At 48.5% G+C, this 14871-nt stretch overlaps 1 protein-coding gene across 1 annotated transcript in view; it reads right to left on the bottom strand.

The window, feature by feature from the left end:
• Positions 1 to 14871, bottom strand: part of LOC147663182 (glycosyltransferase 1 domain-containing protein 1-like) — a gene marked incomplete at its 3' end in the record, with an annotated part of 305663 nt that overhangs the window by 241493 nt on the left and 49299 nt on the right. Inside the window, exon 2 of the mRNA XM_086950611.1 lies at positions 7256 to 7404. Coding sequence (XP_086806737.1) covers positions 7256 to 7404 — 149 coding nt within the window. The remainder of the gene's footprint in view (positions 1 to 7255; positions 7405 to 14871) is intronic.

Below are 14871 nucleotides of genomic sequence, written 5' to 3'. Positions count from 1 at the left end.
CTGGAGCACCTGTCACGTGCTCTTCGGAGCATCGGCCATAATTCATGCGCACCAGGTTCTGGAGCACCTGTCACGTGCTCTTCAGAACATCAGCCATGATTCTTGCATACCAGGTTCTGGAGGACCTGTCACAGGCTCTTCAGAGCATCGGCCGTGATTCTTGCGCACCAGGTTCTGGAGGACCTGTCAAGTGCTCTTCAGAGCAATGGCTGTGATTCTTGCGAACCAGGTTCTGGAGCACCTGCCACGTGCTCTTCAGAGCATCGGCCGTGATTCTTGCGCACCAGGTTCTGGAGCACCTGTCACATGCTCTTCAGAACATCGGCTGTCATTCTTGCGAACCAGGTTCTGGAGCACCTGTCACGTGCTCTTCAGAGTATCGGCCGTGATTCTTGCGAACTAGGTTCTGGAGGACCTTTCACACACTCTTCAGAGCATCGGCCGTGATTCATGCGCACCACGTTCTGGAGCACCTGTCACGTCCTCTTCAGAACATCGGTCGTGATTCTTGCACACCAGGTTCTGGAGTGCCTGTCACGTGTTCTTCAGAGCATCAGCTGTGATTCTTGCGCACCAGGTTCTGGAGCACCTGTCACGTGCTCTTCAGAACATCAGCTGTGATTCTTGCGCACCAGGTTCTGGAGGACCTGTCACAGGCTCTTCGAGCATCGGCTGTGATTCTTGCGCACCAGGTTCTGGAGGACCTGTCTCAAGCTCTTCAGAGCATCGGCTGTGATTCCTGCGAACCAGGTTCTGGAGCACATGTCACGTGCTCTTCAGAGTATCGGCCGTGATTCTTGCGCACCAGGATCTGCAGCGCCTGTCACATGCTCTTCAGAGCATCGGCTGTGATTCTTGCGCACCAGGCTCTGGAGGACCTGCCGAGCGATCTTCAGAGCATCGGCTGTGATTCTTGCGCACCATGTTCTGGAGGACCTGCCAGGCGCTCTTCAGAGCATCTGCCGTGATTCTTGCGCACCAGGTTCTGGAGCACCTGTCACGTGCTCTTTAGAACATCAGCTGTGATTCTTGCGCACCAGGTTCTCGAGGACCTGCCAGGCGCTCTTCAGAGCATCAGCCGTGATTCTTGCGCACCAGGTTCTGGAGCACCTGTCAAGTGCTCTTCAGAGCATCAGCCATGATTCTTGCGCACCAGGTCTGCAGCACCTGTCGCATGCTCTTCAGAGCATCAGCCATGATTCTTGCGCACCAGGTTCTGGAGGACCTGTCACAGGCTCTTCAGAGCATCGGCTGTGATTCTTGCGCACCAGGTTCTGGATTACCTGTCACGTGCTCTTCAGAGCATCAGCTGTGATTCTTGCGCACCAGGTTCTAGAGGACCTGCCAGGCGCTCTTCAGAGCATCGGCCGTGATTCTTGTGCAGCAGGTTCTGGAGGACCTGTCAAGTGCTCTTCAGAACATCAGCCGTGATTCTTGCGCACCAGGTTGTGGAGGACCTGTCACAGGCTCTTCAGAGCATCGGCCGTGATTCTTGCGCACCAGGTTCTGGAGGACCTGTCACGTGCTCTTCAGAGCATCGGCTGTTATTCTTGTGCACCAGGTTCTGGAGGACCTGCCACACGTTCTTCAGAGTATCGGCCATGATTCTTACGCACCTGGTTTTGGAGCACCTGTCACGTGCTCTTCATAGCATCGGCCATGATTCTTGCGCACCAGGTTCTGCAGCACCTGTCACGTGCTCTTCAGAGCATCGACCGTGATTCTTGCGCACTCGGTTCTGGAGCTACTGTCACGTGCTCTTCAGAGCATCGGCCATGATTCTTGCGCACCAGGTTCTGGAACACCTGTCACGTGCTCTTCAGGGCATCGGCCATGATTCTTGCGCACCAGGATCTGCAGCACCTGTCACGTGTTCTTCAGAGCATCGGCGATGATTCTTGTGCACCAGGTCTGGAGCACCTGTCACGTGCTCTTCAGAACATCAGCCGTGATTCTTGCGCACCAGGTTCTGGAGGACCTGTCACAGGCTCTTCAGAGCATCGGCCGTGATTCTTGCGCACCAGGTTCTGGAGGACCTGTCACAGGCTCTTCAGAGCATCAGCTTTGATTCTTGCGCACCAGGCTCTGGAGGACCTGCCGAGCGCTCTTCAGAGCATGGGTCGTGATTCTTGCGCACCAGGTTCTGGAGGACCTGCCAGGCGCTCTTCAGAGCATCGGCCGTGATTCTTGCGCACCAGGTTCTGGAGCACCTGTCTCATGCTCTTCAGAACATCAGCTTTGATTCTTGTGCACCAGGTTCTGGAGGACTTGCCAGGCGCTCTTCAGAGCATCGGCCGTGATTCTTGAGCACCAGGTTCTCTAGCACCTGTCACAGGCTCTTCAGAGCATCAGCCATGATTCTTGCGCACCAGGTTCCGGAGCACCTGTCACGTGCTCTTCAGAGCATCGCCCCCGACTCTTGCGCACCAGGTTCTGCAGCACCTGTCACGTGCTCTTCAGAACATCAGCCGTGATTCTTGCGCACCAGGTTCTGGAGGACCTGTCACAGGCTCTTCAGAGCATCAGCTTTGATTCTTGCGCACCAGGCTCTGGAGGACCTGCCGAGCGCTCTTCAGAGCATGGGTCGTGATTCTTGCGCACCAGGTTCTGGAGGACCTGCCAGGCGCTCTTCAGAGCATCGGCCGTGATTCTTGCGCACCAGATTCTGGAGTACCTGCCAGGCGCTCTTCAGAGCATCGGCCGTGATTCTTGCGCACCAGGTTCTGGAGGACCTGCCAGGCGCTCTTCAGAGCATCGGCCGTGATTCATGCCACCACGTTCTGGAGCACCTGTCACGTGCTCTTCAGAGCATCAGCCGTGATTCTTGCGCACCAGGATCTCTAGCACCTGTCAGAGGCTCTTCAGAGCATCAGCCGTGATTCTTTCGCACCAGGTTCTCTAGCACCTGTCACGTGCTCTTCAGAGCATCAGCCGTGATTCTTGCGCACCCGGTTCCGGAGCACCTGTCGTGCCCTTTGCTGAGTGTTGGCGGCAAAGCACGTACACCACAGTCCAAGGGGTGGAGTGAGACCCCAGCATGAGTCTCACAGGCACTCCCTACGTGTCGCTGTGAATAGGGCCCATATGGTGCCCTGGTACGCGCCCGCTGCACTCTGCATGTGCACTACAGTCTGAGGGGTCCTATCAGAAGCCTGGGTGCACTTCCAACACGTCGTGGTGTATGTGTACTGCCACTTAGTCTGATGTAAGCTGTAGAGTATGTGCACTGCAATCTATAGGAAATAAGGGAGTCTCCCCTAACCCATAGGTTCACATCCTGTGAGCTGTAATGTACAGGACCCGGTCGCCGCAAAACCCTTGTAGACGTCAGACACACTGCAAATACATCACACCTTGCTAAACCCAAATAAACACCCAGATGCACTGCAAGTGCCCCACAGTACATAGGATGTGATGGGTGACGGATATACAGGACCACTGACCTCAGTCTCACTGCTCTGCCCATCACTACAGACATTCTGACTCCTGTCACTCAATGTTAAGGCTCCTCAGCCACTGCCACGCTGCAATCTCCTGATTCTTAACTGCAAGCATCCTTCGCGGTTTAACTCACTTGTAAACACTATTGGGAAACCTTTTACATAAAAGAACTAGCATGACTGTTTTCCCCAATAAAACATTCGAAAATAAAGAGGATAAACATCTAAGCACATTATGAGTATGCAGAAAAGGTGCAAATTGTCTGTATTTGATTACACGTGGCACTTAAAGCACTGCAGTCCCCCTCCTGCCCCCTCCACCCTACCATCTGGGCCGCATCTCCTCTTTGGGAATTGAGGGAAGCTCCCCCCCTCTATTGGGGCCAGACATACCAGCTATTCCCGAGCCACACATCCGCATATCCTATCTTAATACCCGTTCCCTTATCAGGCATCAGACTGATATCTTCCTCTTACTGACTGCCGAGAACCCCGATATACTCCTACTCTCGGAGACATGGTTATCGGAGGACTCACTTCCGGACATTCTGGCGGCACTGCCCTCTGATTACTACATGCTGAACGCTAATCGACCAGGCGACCGTCATGGAGGGGGCGTGGCAGCAGTAATCCGGAAAAATTTACAACTCATTTCCACCTCCTCGCTTACTCTCCCAGCAGTCGATAATCTTGTGATCAACTTGGGCACGAACGAGGGTGCTATCACGCTCGTGGTGTTATATCGTCCTCCCCACTCCATGCCTCTCTTTCCCTCCTCCTTTGCTGAACAGCTGGACAACCTCACCACTTCTTCCACCCGTGTGGCCATCTTCGGGGACTTTAATTATTGGTTCCAGCATAAGGATGCTGGCCCCCAGGCCACCGAGCTCTTCGAGGCCTTATCGTCCCTCAACCTAAAACAACATATACATACCCCCACACATACCGGAGGTCACATTCTCGATCACATCTGGACCCACGGGATCAAACTCACTCACCCGGTGATCACTCCCTGCATCTGGTCCGACCATTTCTTGGTCGAGGCCACCCTCACCATCACTGGCCATATCAGGGTTCCTCCCTCAGAGGGCGGCTTGGCGCGAAAATGGAAGGCTGTAGACACCCAGGGCTTTCTTGACCTCCTTTCAAAATCGCGTCCTCCCCTCACGCCTGACCTCAGCACTGGCAAGCTGGCCAATGACATTTCCCACTGGCTGGTATCAGCCAGTGATGTCCTGGCCCCTCTAACTAAATTCCCTCGGTCCCGGCATAGTCAGTCCCACAAGTGGTACAATTCTAGCTTAAAACAGCAACATCTTGAACTTCGCCAACTCGAGCGCAGGTGGAGAAGAGACTATTGTGCCACGAGTAGGGATATCTACCTGGCCGCGCGTAATAAATACAAGAAAGCTATTATCGCGGCCAAATCTGCACACATCACTGACAGAATCTTCTCCGCACCTATTAAATCAAAGGAGATTTTTAAAGTTATTGGGGAACTTACCACTGACACCAGGACTCTTCCCACCCAGGCCCCCACTCAGGAATCCTGTAACGCCCTCAGCTCTTTCTTCGTGGATAAAATCATTATGATTAAGGATTCCATCACTGCCTCTCTTCCTGACGCTGATACCACTCCCGTCCCTCACAATACTTCCTCATTCTCACACTTTCCCATCCTTGACTCCGCCACCCTAGCGAAACTAGCCACCCGGGTCAAGTCCGGTTCCCCGGATGATTGCTGTCCCCCTTCCATCTTACGAAACATCTGCTTGTCCCTCCCCGAATGTATCCTTCCTTTGCTGAATTCCTCTCTTTCCTCGGGTACGGTGCCTGGCTCTCTCAAGGAGGCCGTTCTTGTGCCCCTTTTGAAGAAGCCTGGGGCTGATCCTTCGGTCCCAGCTAACTACCGACCCATCTCCCTTCTCCCCTACCTCTCCAAAATTCTGGAAGCCCATGTCACTGCCAGCCTCTCACAGTTTGTCGAAAGCTCGAACTTCCTGGAGGCCAATCAGGCCGGCTTCAGGCCCGGCCACTCCACGGAGGCAGTCATCTTGGCCGTGCTCGACACTCTGAGAGGCAATGCTGACAAGGGCACCCCCCAGGCCCTGGTATTGTTAGATCTGTCGGCCGCGTTCGACACGGTGGATCACAACATTCTCATCCGCCGTGTCGAACAAGCTGGCCTCCAGGGCCCGGCGTTGGCCTGGGTCCACTCCTTTCTGTCCGGCAGGTCTCAGTCGGTCAGTCTGGGTACCTTCCGTGGACCCAAAGTACCTTCCACCTGCGGTGTCCCTCAAGGCTCTTCTCTGTCCCCCCTTCTTTTCAATCTTTATCTTCGCCCCCTCCTTCTTTCTCTGAGGCAGTGGGACGTCACCGTCTTCAACTACGCTGACGACCTACAACTCATCTTCCCTCTCTCTACCCCCTCCGCTGTCTCTAACTTTCATGCTGTCATGTCTCACATTCTCCTCTGGATGAGTCAAAACCAGCTCAAATTGAACCCTTGAAAGACGGAGCTCCTTCTTCCAGGCAAGAGCTCCATCCATTGGGGTCCTCACTTCTGGCCCACAGGGCTTGGCCCCCCCCCCTGCCCCTGTGGCATCCGTAAAGAGTCTGGGAGTCATTATCGACTCCGAACTCTCACTCAAAGCCCAGGTGGGGGCGGTGGTCTCCTCCTGTATGCACCAGCTTCGCAGGATCAGGAAGGTCGCTTATCTCCTGTCCCCCGAAGTTCTGCTCCAAGTCACCCTGGCCTTGGTCCTTTCCCGCTTGGACTTCTCAAATTCCTTATATCACGGTCTGCCCAAAACCTTGCTCTATAGGCTGCAGATCGCTCAGAACCAAGCAGCACGACTGGTCTTCAGGACTCCAAAATGGCAGTCGGCCAAGCCTCTCCTTGCCAAACTGCACTGGCTCCCGGTCAATCTCAGGGCAGCCTTTAAGATCGGCTGTATAGTATTCAAATCCCTGACCGGCCCCTCCCCTAGGTTCCTGAAATCCCTCATCACTCCATACTGCCCCTCTCGCAATCTTAGATCTTCCCATCTTCATCTCCTTGTCACCCCCTCCTTCAAACTCGCGAGGGTTGGAGGTCGGAGTTTCTCACACCTTGCTCCTACACTTTGGAACTCTTTTCCCCTCTCTCTCAAATCTGCTAACTCACTCACTCTTTTTCGCAAATCTCTCAAAACTTGGCTTTTTCCCCAATCTGGCTAATCTTTATCTGCTATCTCACTGAAATCCCAATCAGCGCCAGGAAACTCACGGTGTCAGTGCGCTCTAAAAGAACTCCCCTAACATAACATAACATAACATAACACGTCCTATCAGTGGTTTTAAGAGATCATTTCTAACAGTGGAATGTGATTAAACACACAGAAAAAAGAAACCCGGCAGAGAGATCCGTCGTGACTGATAGAACAGTTCAATTTAATTTCCTAAAACATTACTTATATTTCAATATCTGGACAGGACGTGTTCCCTTCCGGTGTGCTCCGCTTCAGTAAGTCTACGTGAAGTCTCTTAAAGATGGCATATTCGAAATACATTCAATCTTCATACAATTCTCCTTCCAGAAAGCCCTAAAGACCCATCTTGTGGCCTCCAAGCAGCCACGGTGGGGTGGTCTACAACAGAGAACCACGTGCCAGCCATGAACATGAGCCAGCAGGGCGAGGCTTGGGGACACTATAAGGGTGGTTGCTATTCCCACCCCTATCCTTCTCTCCTTAGGGTCCAGGGCTCTCTTCTCCTCAGCTCCCTCCCCCCACCCCTTGGAAAGAGGTCGTACTTGTAAAGATAAGGCTGCTTACCCAGCAGAAGGCGTCCTGCTTTGTAGAGGTGAATCACGAGCCCGGCATCGAACTGGCCCTCAGCGACGAGGCCTGCCACTTCCGATGGGCACAGGACCCTCGCGGCATCCTTCAGGACACAGGTGTGCCCCGCCGCCTCCAGGTGAGTCCTGGATGGGAAGAGAAACACAGAAACATAAGGAGGCCTTCAGAGGCAGGGAAGGTGCATTGATGTTTCTTACAACAACTTCTCTTTACTAATCAAGGGCTTCAGGTCCTGAGGAGTCAAACCACAGGATGCTGCTCCGAGGGGAGTCAGCCCCAGAGACACTATCCCTCGCTGAGTGCAGGGACCCTGAGGAGCCGGTGCTTGTGGGAACAGTGTCCCTCACTCACCCGAGGGTGTCATGCTTCATCATAGGGCGGTGCTCCTCGGGCCAGCGCGGCTGTGCCCGGCGACCCCCCAAAAGGGCCCTTTGTCGGAGATCTTTTAATAAAGACGTTGGCTGAGCACCGCAAGACAAGGAATGGTGTGACCTGCAATCTGAAAAGATTGGTGAATGTGGGAAAAAATGAACTGTCAACCAGAAGCCACCAAATATTTCATGCGGTACCCAGAGTTGATGTTGAGATTAAAAAGAAGGCAGAGAAACGTAAGACATAATGACCTCTGTCTCTGCGAGTGAGAGTGTGAATCGGTTATCTACATACCCGTTAGTAAGCTCTGGTCTAAGTTATAGGTCAACATGTTTCATACTAAGGTAGTTGTGGAGAGATCCAGTGGCATTTCGTCAGGACCAACAGTATATGATGTGATGTAATCCTGGTAGAGTGGGGAGCGCTATAAGTCGAAGCCCCACTCCGTGCGAGGATGATAAGTTGCCGGCCGACATCTTACCGCCAACCATTGGCAAGGACTGTATTAATCGAGCGCTCGGTTTTTGATAACCCTCCTGAGTTTTAGGTCAAATCAATCTATCTAGATGTGAGGACGCCAACCAGAGCAAGACTTTTCCCCACTGGAAAGCGCCTACTACAACCTCCCCCAGTCCAGTCCTTGCATTAAAAAATTGTAGGACACACCATTCCTTGTCCTACGGTGCTCAACTGGCGTATTTATTAAAAGATCTCCGACAAAGAGCCCTCTCGCGATGCCCCTAAGAAACTGCTGCGCCGGCCCAAGGAGGACTGCCCTACAATGAAGCATGACACCCTCGGGTGAGTGAGGGCGACTGATCTCACAAGCACCGGCTTCTCAGGGTACCTACACTCGGCAAGGGATACGTTCCCCTCGGAACAGTATACTGGTATCCGACAACACTCAAGAAGCTTCTACAATTCTAGGGTTAGGGTACTCCGACGCCCAAGCAGTTGCACCTGACAAAACACACTCTCCTGAGCTGCTACTGCTACTGCTTCTGCTTCCCTTGTGCCCAATTATAAGTCCATCCATATTTCCTGAAGAAGAGCTATCACTGAAGAGTAATGGCCGATACAAATGACCACAAAGGAGTCGCCGTTACTCTTCAGGGTGGGGCCAATAGAGAATGCCTAGAAACGTTTAATTTAATGTACATTTATATGTGAACGTTTTCAAATTCCTAAACAAAAGCCTGAAAAAACGAATATTGTAAAAATATATATATATGAAATGCTGTTCCTTTCAGTTCGTTAGGGACATTTTGTTTGGACGAGAGCAGAAGTGGGCAGCAGAGCTACTCCCCACATGCCAGAGACAGCAGTACTGGGCCTCCTTCATGACAGACAGCAGAGCTATCCCTTGCTTAGCTGACATCGATCAAGCAGCGCAGCTAACAAAGCATGTGCTTAGTTTGCCACTGGCAGCAAAGCTATCACTCAGCAGTCACCCCTCACTTGCCTCCTAGCAGAGCCATTCCTCTCTTGTTCCAAACACCAGAGCTACCCCTCCCTTGCCACAGACAGCAGACAGAGGTATTCGTGAGGATTGATTCGTGAATGATAGGACAAACGTCACTCTTTCAGCTGACTGAGGTCTTGGCTGGTGCAGACACAATTAATATTTATTTCTTACCACAGAGAGCCAAGTTTACCTCAAAAGACCACAGACGGCAGAGCTATGCCGTGCTATGCACATCAATTCAGGGATAGGTGATTAACTGGGTCTTCGTTTGTTAATCTGTTTACATCCATCCATCCATCATGCATTGAGACCAAGTGCCTCAAAGGCAGGACTGTTTGGAGGAGACGGAACCAAGGAAATTGTCAGGATTGGCCGTAGCGGCACCTGCCTCACAAGTACTCAAACTACATCTCCCATGATGCCTTGAGGGGAGGAAGTACTTGAGGCGAGGTCGCGCATCGGCCAATGCACGTAATTCCGGTTATGAAGTTGTAGTCACTCTCGCTGAGGAAGAGAGCGGTCTGCCGGCAGGAAGCAGGACGTGCCTTCTTCGGTGTTCAGGAATCTAGAGTTGGATGGAGTCAACTATTCGGTGATTCACGGATGCGGTGAGCACTTTGGTCTCGAGGGATGTGCTTGGAGACTGTGCAGTTTTCTTTTAGTTCGATTGTTTGGGATCGTCATCAGGACATGGTTGTCTTTAGTAGTAGTGGTGAGCTTGCGTCCCGCCTCGCTGCAGCAAGCATCAACTGGATTCACTATGACAGGGACCTCGATTAACGCAGGTCCTATTACACGCACGATCAACACGATCACCCAGACGAACCTGAAGCCTGATCTCGGCGCTCGCATCTGCCCGAATCAAATCTGGCCAGGAAGACTCACCCCCACTTCGCAAATCCTCACCCAAGATCCACGCAAAATTGATCAGCAAGATGCCTTGCTCGCTTGCCTCTCTCCAGGGACCCAATGCCGCACATCCTCCTTTCACCATTACTCAGCACTACTACTAAAGACAACCATGTCCTGATGACGATCCCAAACAATCGAGGATCGAAACACCGTTGACTCTACAGCATATTAATTGGTGTATTCTCTACTGTGGCTGTTGCTTAATCGTAACTTGAACACCTAAGTCACTTGATTTGTTCCCTTCACCCATCCACCCACTGTATGATATCTCCACTTATGCTCACATTGAGATGTTCACGCTGTTCTTCTCAACACTTGCGTCGCTACTGTTCACTTGTACACCTTTTGAGCACCAAGTATAATTTCGGCTATCATATGATTTGTCTAATACAGTGCCTCTCCAACTGTATAAATATGACCCTGCATATTGTTCCTTTCTAAATACATTTTGAGTAACTACACAAGACCAATTGAGTAATTGTCTCCTTTATTTCTGTTCGTGTAATGGTTTCACATATATATGTAACTGCCTGCTGAATATTACCTGTTGGGATATTGTTCATTGTTCTATGCCCCCACACAATGACACCAGGCCAGGAAGTGCCAGTCACAGGCAAATGGAGCGCAGATTTGAGAGAAACAGAAACAGGACATGAAGTGCACCGGCCTGTCCCAAGTAGAGGACGACTGGAAATCTAAAAACAGGGCAGGTTTGTGTCCATCAGAACCAAGATGAGGAGCAAAGCACCGCAGAAAAAACCAAAGACAAAAACAGTGCTGTACAAAGACTCTGACACGCAACCACTTAAAGCACAGGAGGGTTCAAGAAAAGGCCCCCAAAAGCTAACACGTCACAGATGACAGGTCTGAACCCATAAACTGAACACACAACTGGTGTTCCCCTTGAAAGTCATTCTACACACCACATCCACCGGCCCCGTTCACACAGCCCGGAGGGAGGTGCGGGGAATGAGATTTTGATATCAATTTATGATTATGATAAATTTAATAAAGAATCCCATTCATCTGTTTGGACCGCTCGTATCTGTCATTGAGGAAAAGACCACCCCCGCATTGGTTAGACAAACCCCATTAACTGACGCCACTCTGAAGAACCACTTACAACTGATAAAGTTTTAAGAGTTTTATATAAAGTTAATTTGAATGCAATACAATCCACTCAGGATAAAATCTCAAAGTATACAAAATACAAAATCAGCTTCAATATCAGCCGCTTAAGCTTCGGTGTGAAGTGGTTCCTTCTGCGTCATCTGCAGTAAGATAAAAAATATCATCAAGTTAATCTGTCCCTACTCTATGCTACGTGACAACCCTACTTCGCAAGTTTCTTCCCTAAAAAGGTGTCAGCAGTTTGACTGCCAAAGAAGTTCAAACTCTCTTAGCCTCTAAAGGAAATCTTAAGTTTCAGAAGCAGTACCCTGTCTGCCTACCCATCCGCTCTCTAAGGGTCCTCGGCCTACTGCTCCCTTGCGCTCTGATCTCTCAGCGCATCTGCTCAAGGCATCTACCTTCGCCCTTGCTCTGAGCAATTCGTCTCGCTGTTCCTAATCTCCCAATTGCTCGTTGCTAATGGTTCTGCCCTCCTCCCCGGGGTGCTGTCCCTAAAATACACAATCACAGTGTGGGTGGAACGCCCCTTGACGCCCACCACGGACTTTCCCCGATGATGTCAACTTCCTGCTTCTTCCATTGGTCCACTCCTTGCGTCGTTCGTTAAGTTGACCTTTTTCTTAGATGTCATCTTCATCATCTCATCGTCGACTTTTATTGATCCTTTCAGATCGAGTATCATATGAATTTAGACAAGGCTTTAACTCTATGTCTCTTAACTTGACCCTGCTAGGTCCTGTGAATGGTCTTGTCAAAACATAGTCCACATTTAAAGTGTCTCTCCTCACGTTCAAGCAATAAGCTCCGTCCGGTATTGTCACCTTAAATCTAACAAGTGCTAGACTTCTCGGCTCTCACGTCCACATCAAGCTATTTACGACTTTTACAAGCCCACTAAATTACATACATTTGACTATGCTCCTTCGCACTCTTGACCAGTTAGGTTACAAACACAAATGACCTAAACTCTTCCAACATTCCTACAGAAACCCTCTACACAGTATAACCTTTGGCATACATTTATATACTCGTACTTTAGCAAATAGACTTAGTTATACTTGAATACATTTTACATCGGATATATATTACATAGAATACGATTGCGTAGAGTATAACTTATGCACTCTCCTTGGTTACATCGTCATGTAAGTTCCTTATACATTCATCCACGTTTCTCCGTTTAAAGTTACACACGTACACGAATTCTACTGTGCACGTTCTACATTTCCTAAGCATTTCTACATTACCCATCATGTATACGGGCCTTCTAAATCTAATGCATTTTAACATGTAAATACATTTACATTTCCTATACCATGTTATCACATTCGTTGGCTTTTATGTTATAATCGCCAACTTAACATTACGATATGCGTTTCATTCCTACGTTTATGACATATACGTCTAGATATGGCTACGATATACTTTGCATTCAAATTGCGCTCTCTCAGTTCCCCCCTTTGATGACTTTTAGGAGTCATCACTAAAAGCAATTTGAATACATCTCTTATACCGAACTAGTTACATCAGTTCCTCTTTTTATCGATTCAAGTGTTCTCAGACTTTTATACTGTTGATCTTGTAGAACAGCTAGTCTCCTTTCTTGGTCTCTCATCGATCTTTGTAACTGGTTCGACCTATACCACTTATACAATTTTACTAACCCTAATAATGTAATTATACAAATTAATACTATTAATACAGGCTTTAAAATATACCAAACTATACTTTTGCCTAGATTAGCAAACCAACTTCCAACCTTTCCCACTCCATTTCCTACTTTTTCCCAAACATTTACTTTTGATAAATCTTCAATTTCTTGATGAATCTGTGTAATGTTCTGTATGACTTTCTCAAGTGGTTTTGAATTATCAGGAATATAAGTACAACATTCCTGAACTTTCAAAGCTTTACAAACTCCGCCTTCTTTTGCTAATATCACATCTAAAGCAAGCCTGTTCTGTAAAACCATTGCTCTAATCGACTGCATCTCACCTTCTATTAACATCAATGATCTTGCAGTACTAGCAGACAATCTATCCACGACTGTCGCTAACCTTCTAATCTTAACATCGTTAAGAATCAAACCTAACAATGGAAACATCGCTCCAAATACATCTCCTACTACTTCTGCATCCCCTACTTCCCTTTTCGTTCTCCTCGAAGCCTTTCCTTCTATGATCGCTAAATCCTTTGCATGATATATTTTGAGGAAGACAATTGCCAAGTAACACGAACCATACCAATTGTCAGGCAGTTTTACATAGGCATTTCTCCCACATACAAAATACACATTCGGAATAGCTTGCATCCCTTTCATAAAATCTTTCGTGTAGTACTCTAGTTTAAAAGAGTGCTCGCAACTAACTTCACCTACAAATTCACTCTCATAATACGTTTTGCTTCGAGCTAAACATAACTTTCCTTTCTGCGTTCTATCCAAGGCTATTGGACCATTGCTACCTTTCTTTTTATGTGCCTTCTCTTCTTCTGTCCAATCTATTTTCCATTGTCCTGACATTTTTAGAATCTTCTGCCGTCTGCATCGGTCATCTACTTGTGCTATAAATCTTTTCTCTACTTCTGATACTTTGCAAGTCAGATTATTCCTACGCGCATATGATGTATCTAATGTGTCCCAAGGAAGAAAGAATTTAGCTAGTCTATCCTCCTTTTTGTAGTAGTCCCACTTATTCATCTGCTTATAATTCGGAACTTCAGGCAGTACCGAATCATAATTTGAAAAGTAGTACTCAAATCCTTCTCTACCATAAAATATACTAAGCAGTAAACTACATGTTATCCCATAAGTCAATGGGAGATGGTGATATCTAATGCCTTCGTCTACAGAAGCCGGCAATTGCATACAAACGTAGCAATCTTTGGCCTCCATGGCATCGATATATTCGTACAATAATTTGGCATATGCGTTTGACCTAAAGTTTCCCTGTGACTCGTCTATGTGTAATCTACGAGCTTCATTGGCAAGTAACGCCTTTTCACGTATAACAGTGCTCTCCTCCTTCTTTCCCACAAGAGCAGGTTTCAAGGTCGTTACAATTTTTACATTTGCTATTCTTTTATCATTCTCATGTCCTGTCATGTAAGATATCGTTACTACTATGATTATGAGGAATATCACTATTGCTATAAGTGTACCTACTATACATCTAGCTTTTCTGTTTGGGTTGCCGTTCTCCATGTTATCAAAACAGCGTACCTCGTTCTCTAGCGAAAATTCTCTTTCCAGTCTTTGGTTGCTTGTTTGCTTTCCCAGTCTTTAAAGTGCTTTTTATCAACAGATATCTTTTTCACCACAATGTCTTTTCTCTTCTTAGCAGCAGACAACCCTAGCCCTTCTCCGTCCTCTAAATGTAATCCCTATTTTTATTCTTCTTTCCACTCGGTGCTAGGTTATCTTCTTCTTTATAATATACGTACAAAAGTCTTTATGCATCAACAATTATTTTCGGACCTGCAGCTTTCACAACAATAATCAATAGTTCAAAGCGAATAACTTTTTCTTCTTCTTCTGTCATTTGCTGACCAGCTGTTGGAAACTGTAATCTTTTTAGCACTAGATCTTGAATTTTACTCAAACGTGGGGGTATGGGAAGTGTGAAAGTCAGTAACCCCTCAGTCTCGAGTCCAGGCGCCAACATCCATATCTCCACTGCCACAAATGGATCGAGATCGATTACTTTCACGCTCT

The sequence above is a fragment of the Lissotriton vulgaris genome, unplaced genomic scaffold (genome assembly GCF_964263255.1).
Source record: "Lissotriton vulgaris unplaced genomic scaffold, aLisVul1.2 SCAFFOLD_976, whole genome shotgun sequence".
NCBI lineage: Eukaryota > Metazoa > Chordata > Amphibia > Caudata > Salamandridae > Lissotriton > Lissotriton vulgaris.
Note: the sequence above shows the minus strand (reverse complement) of the source record. Positions and strands in the feature narration are given on the sequence as shown.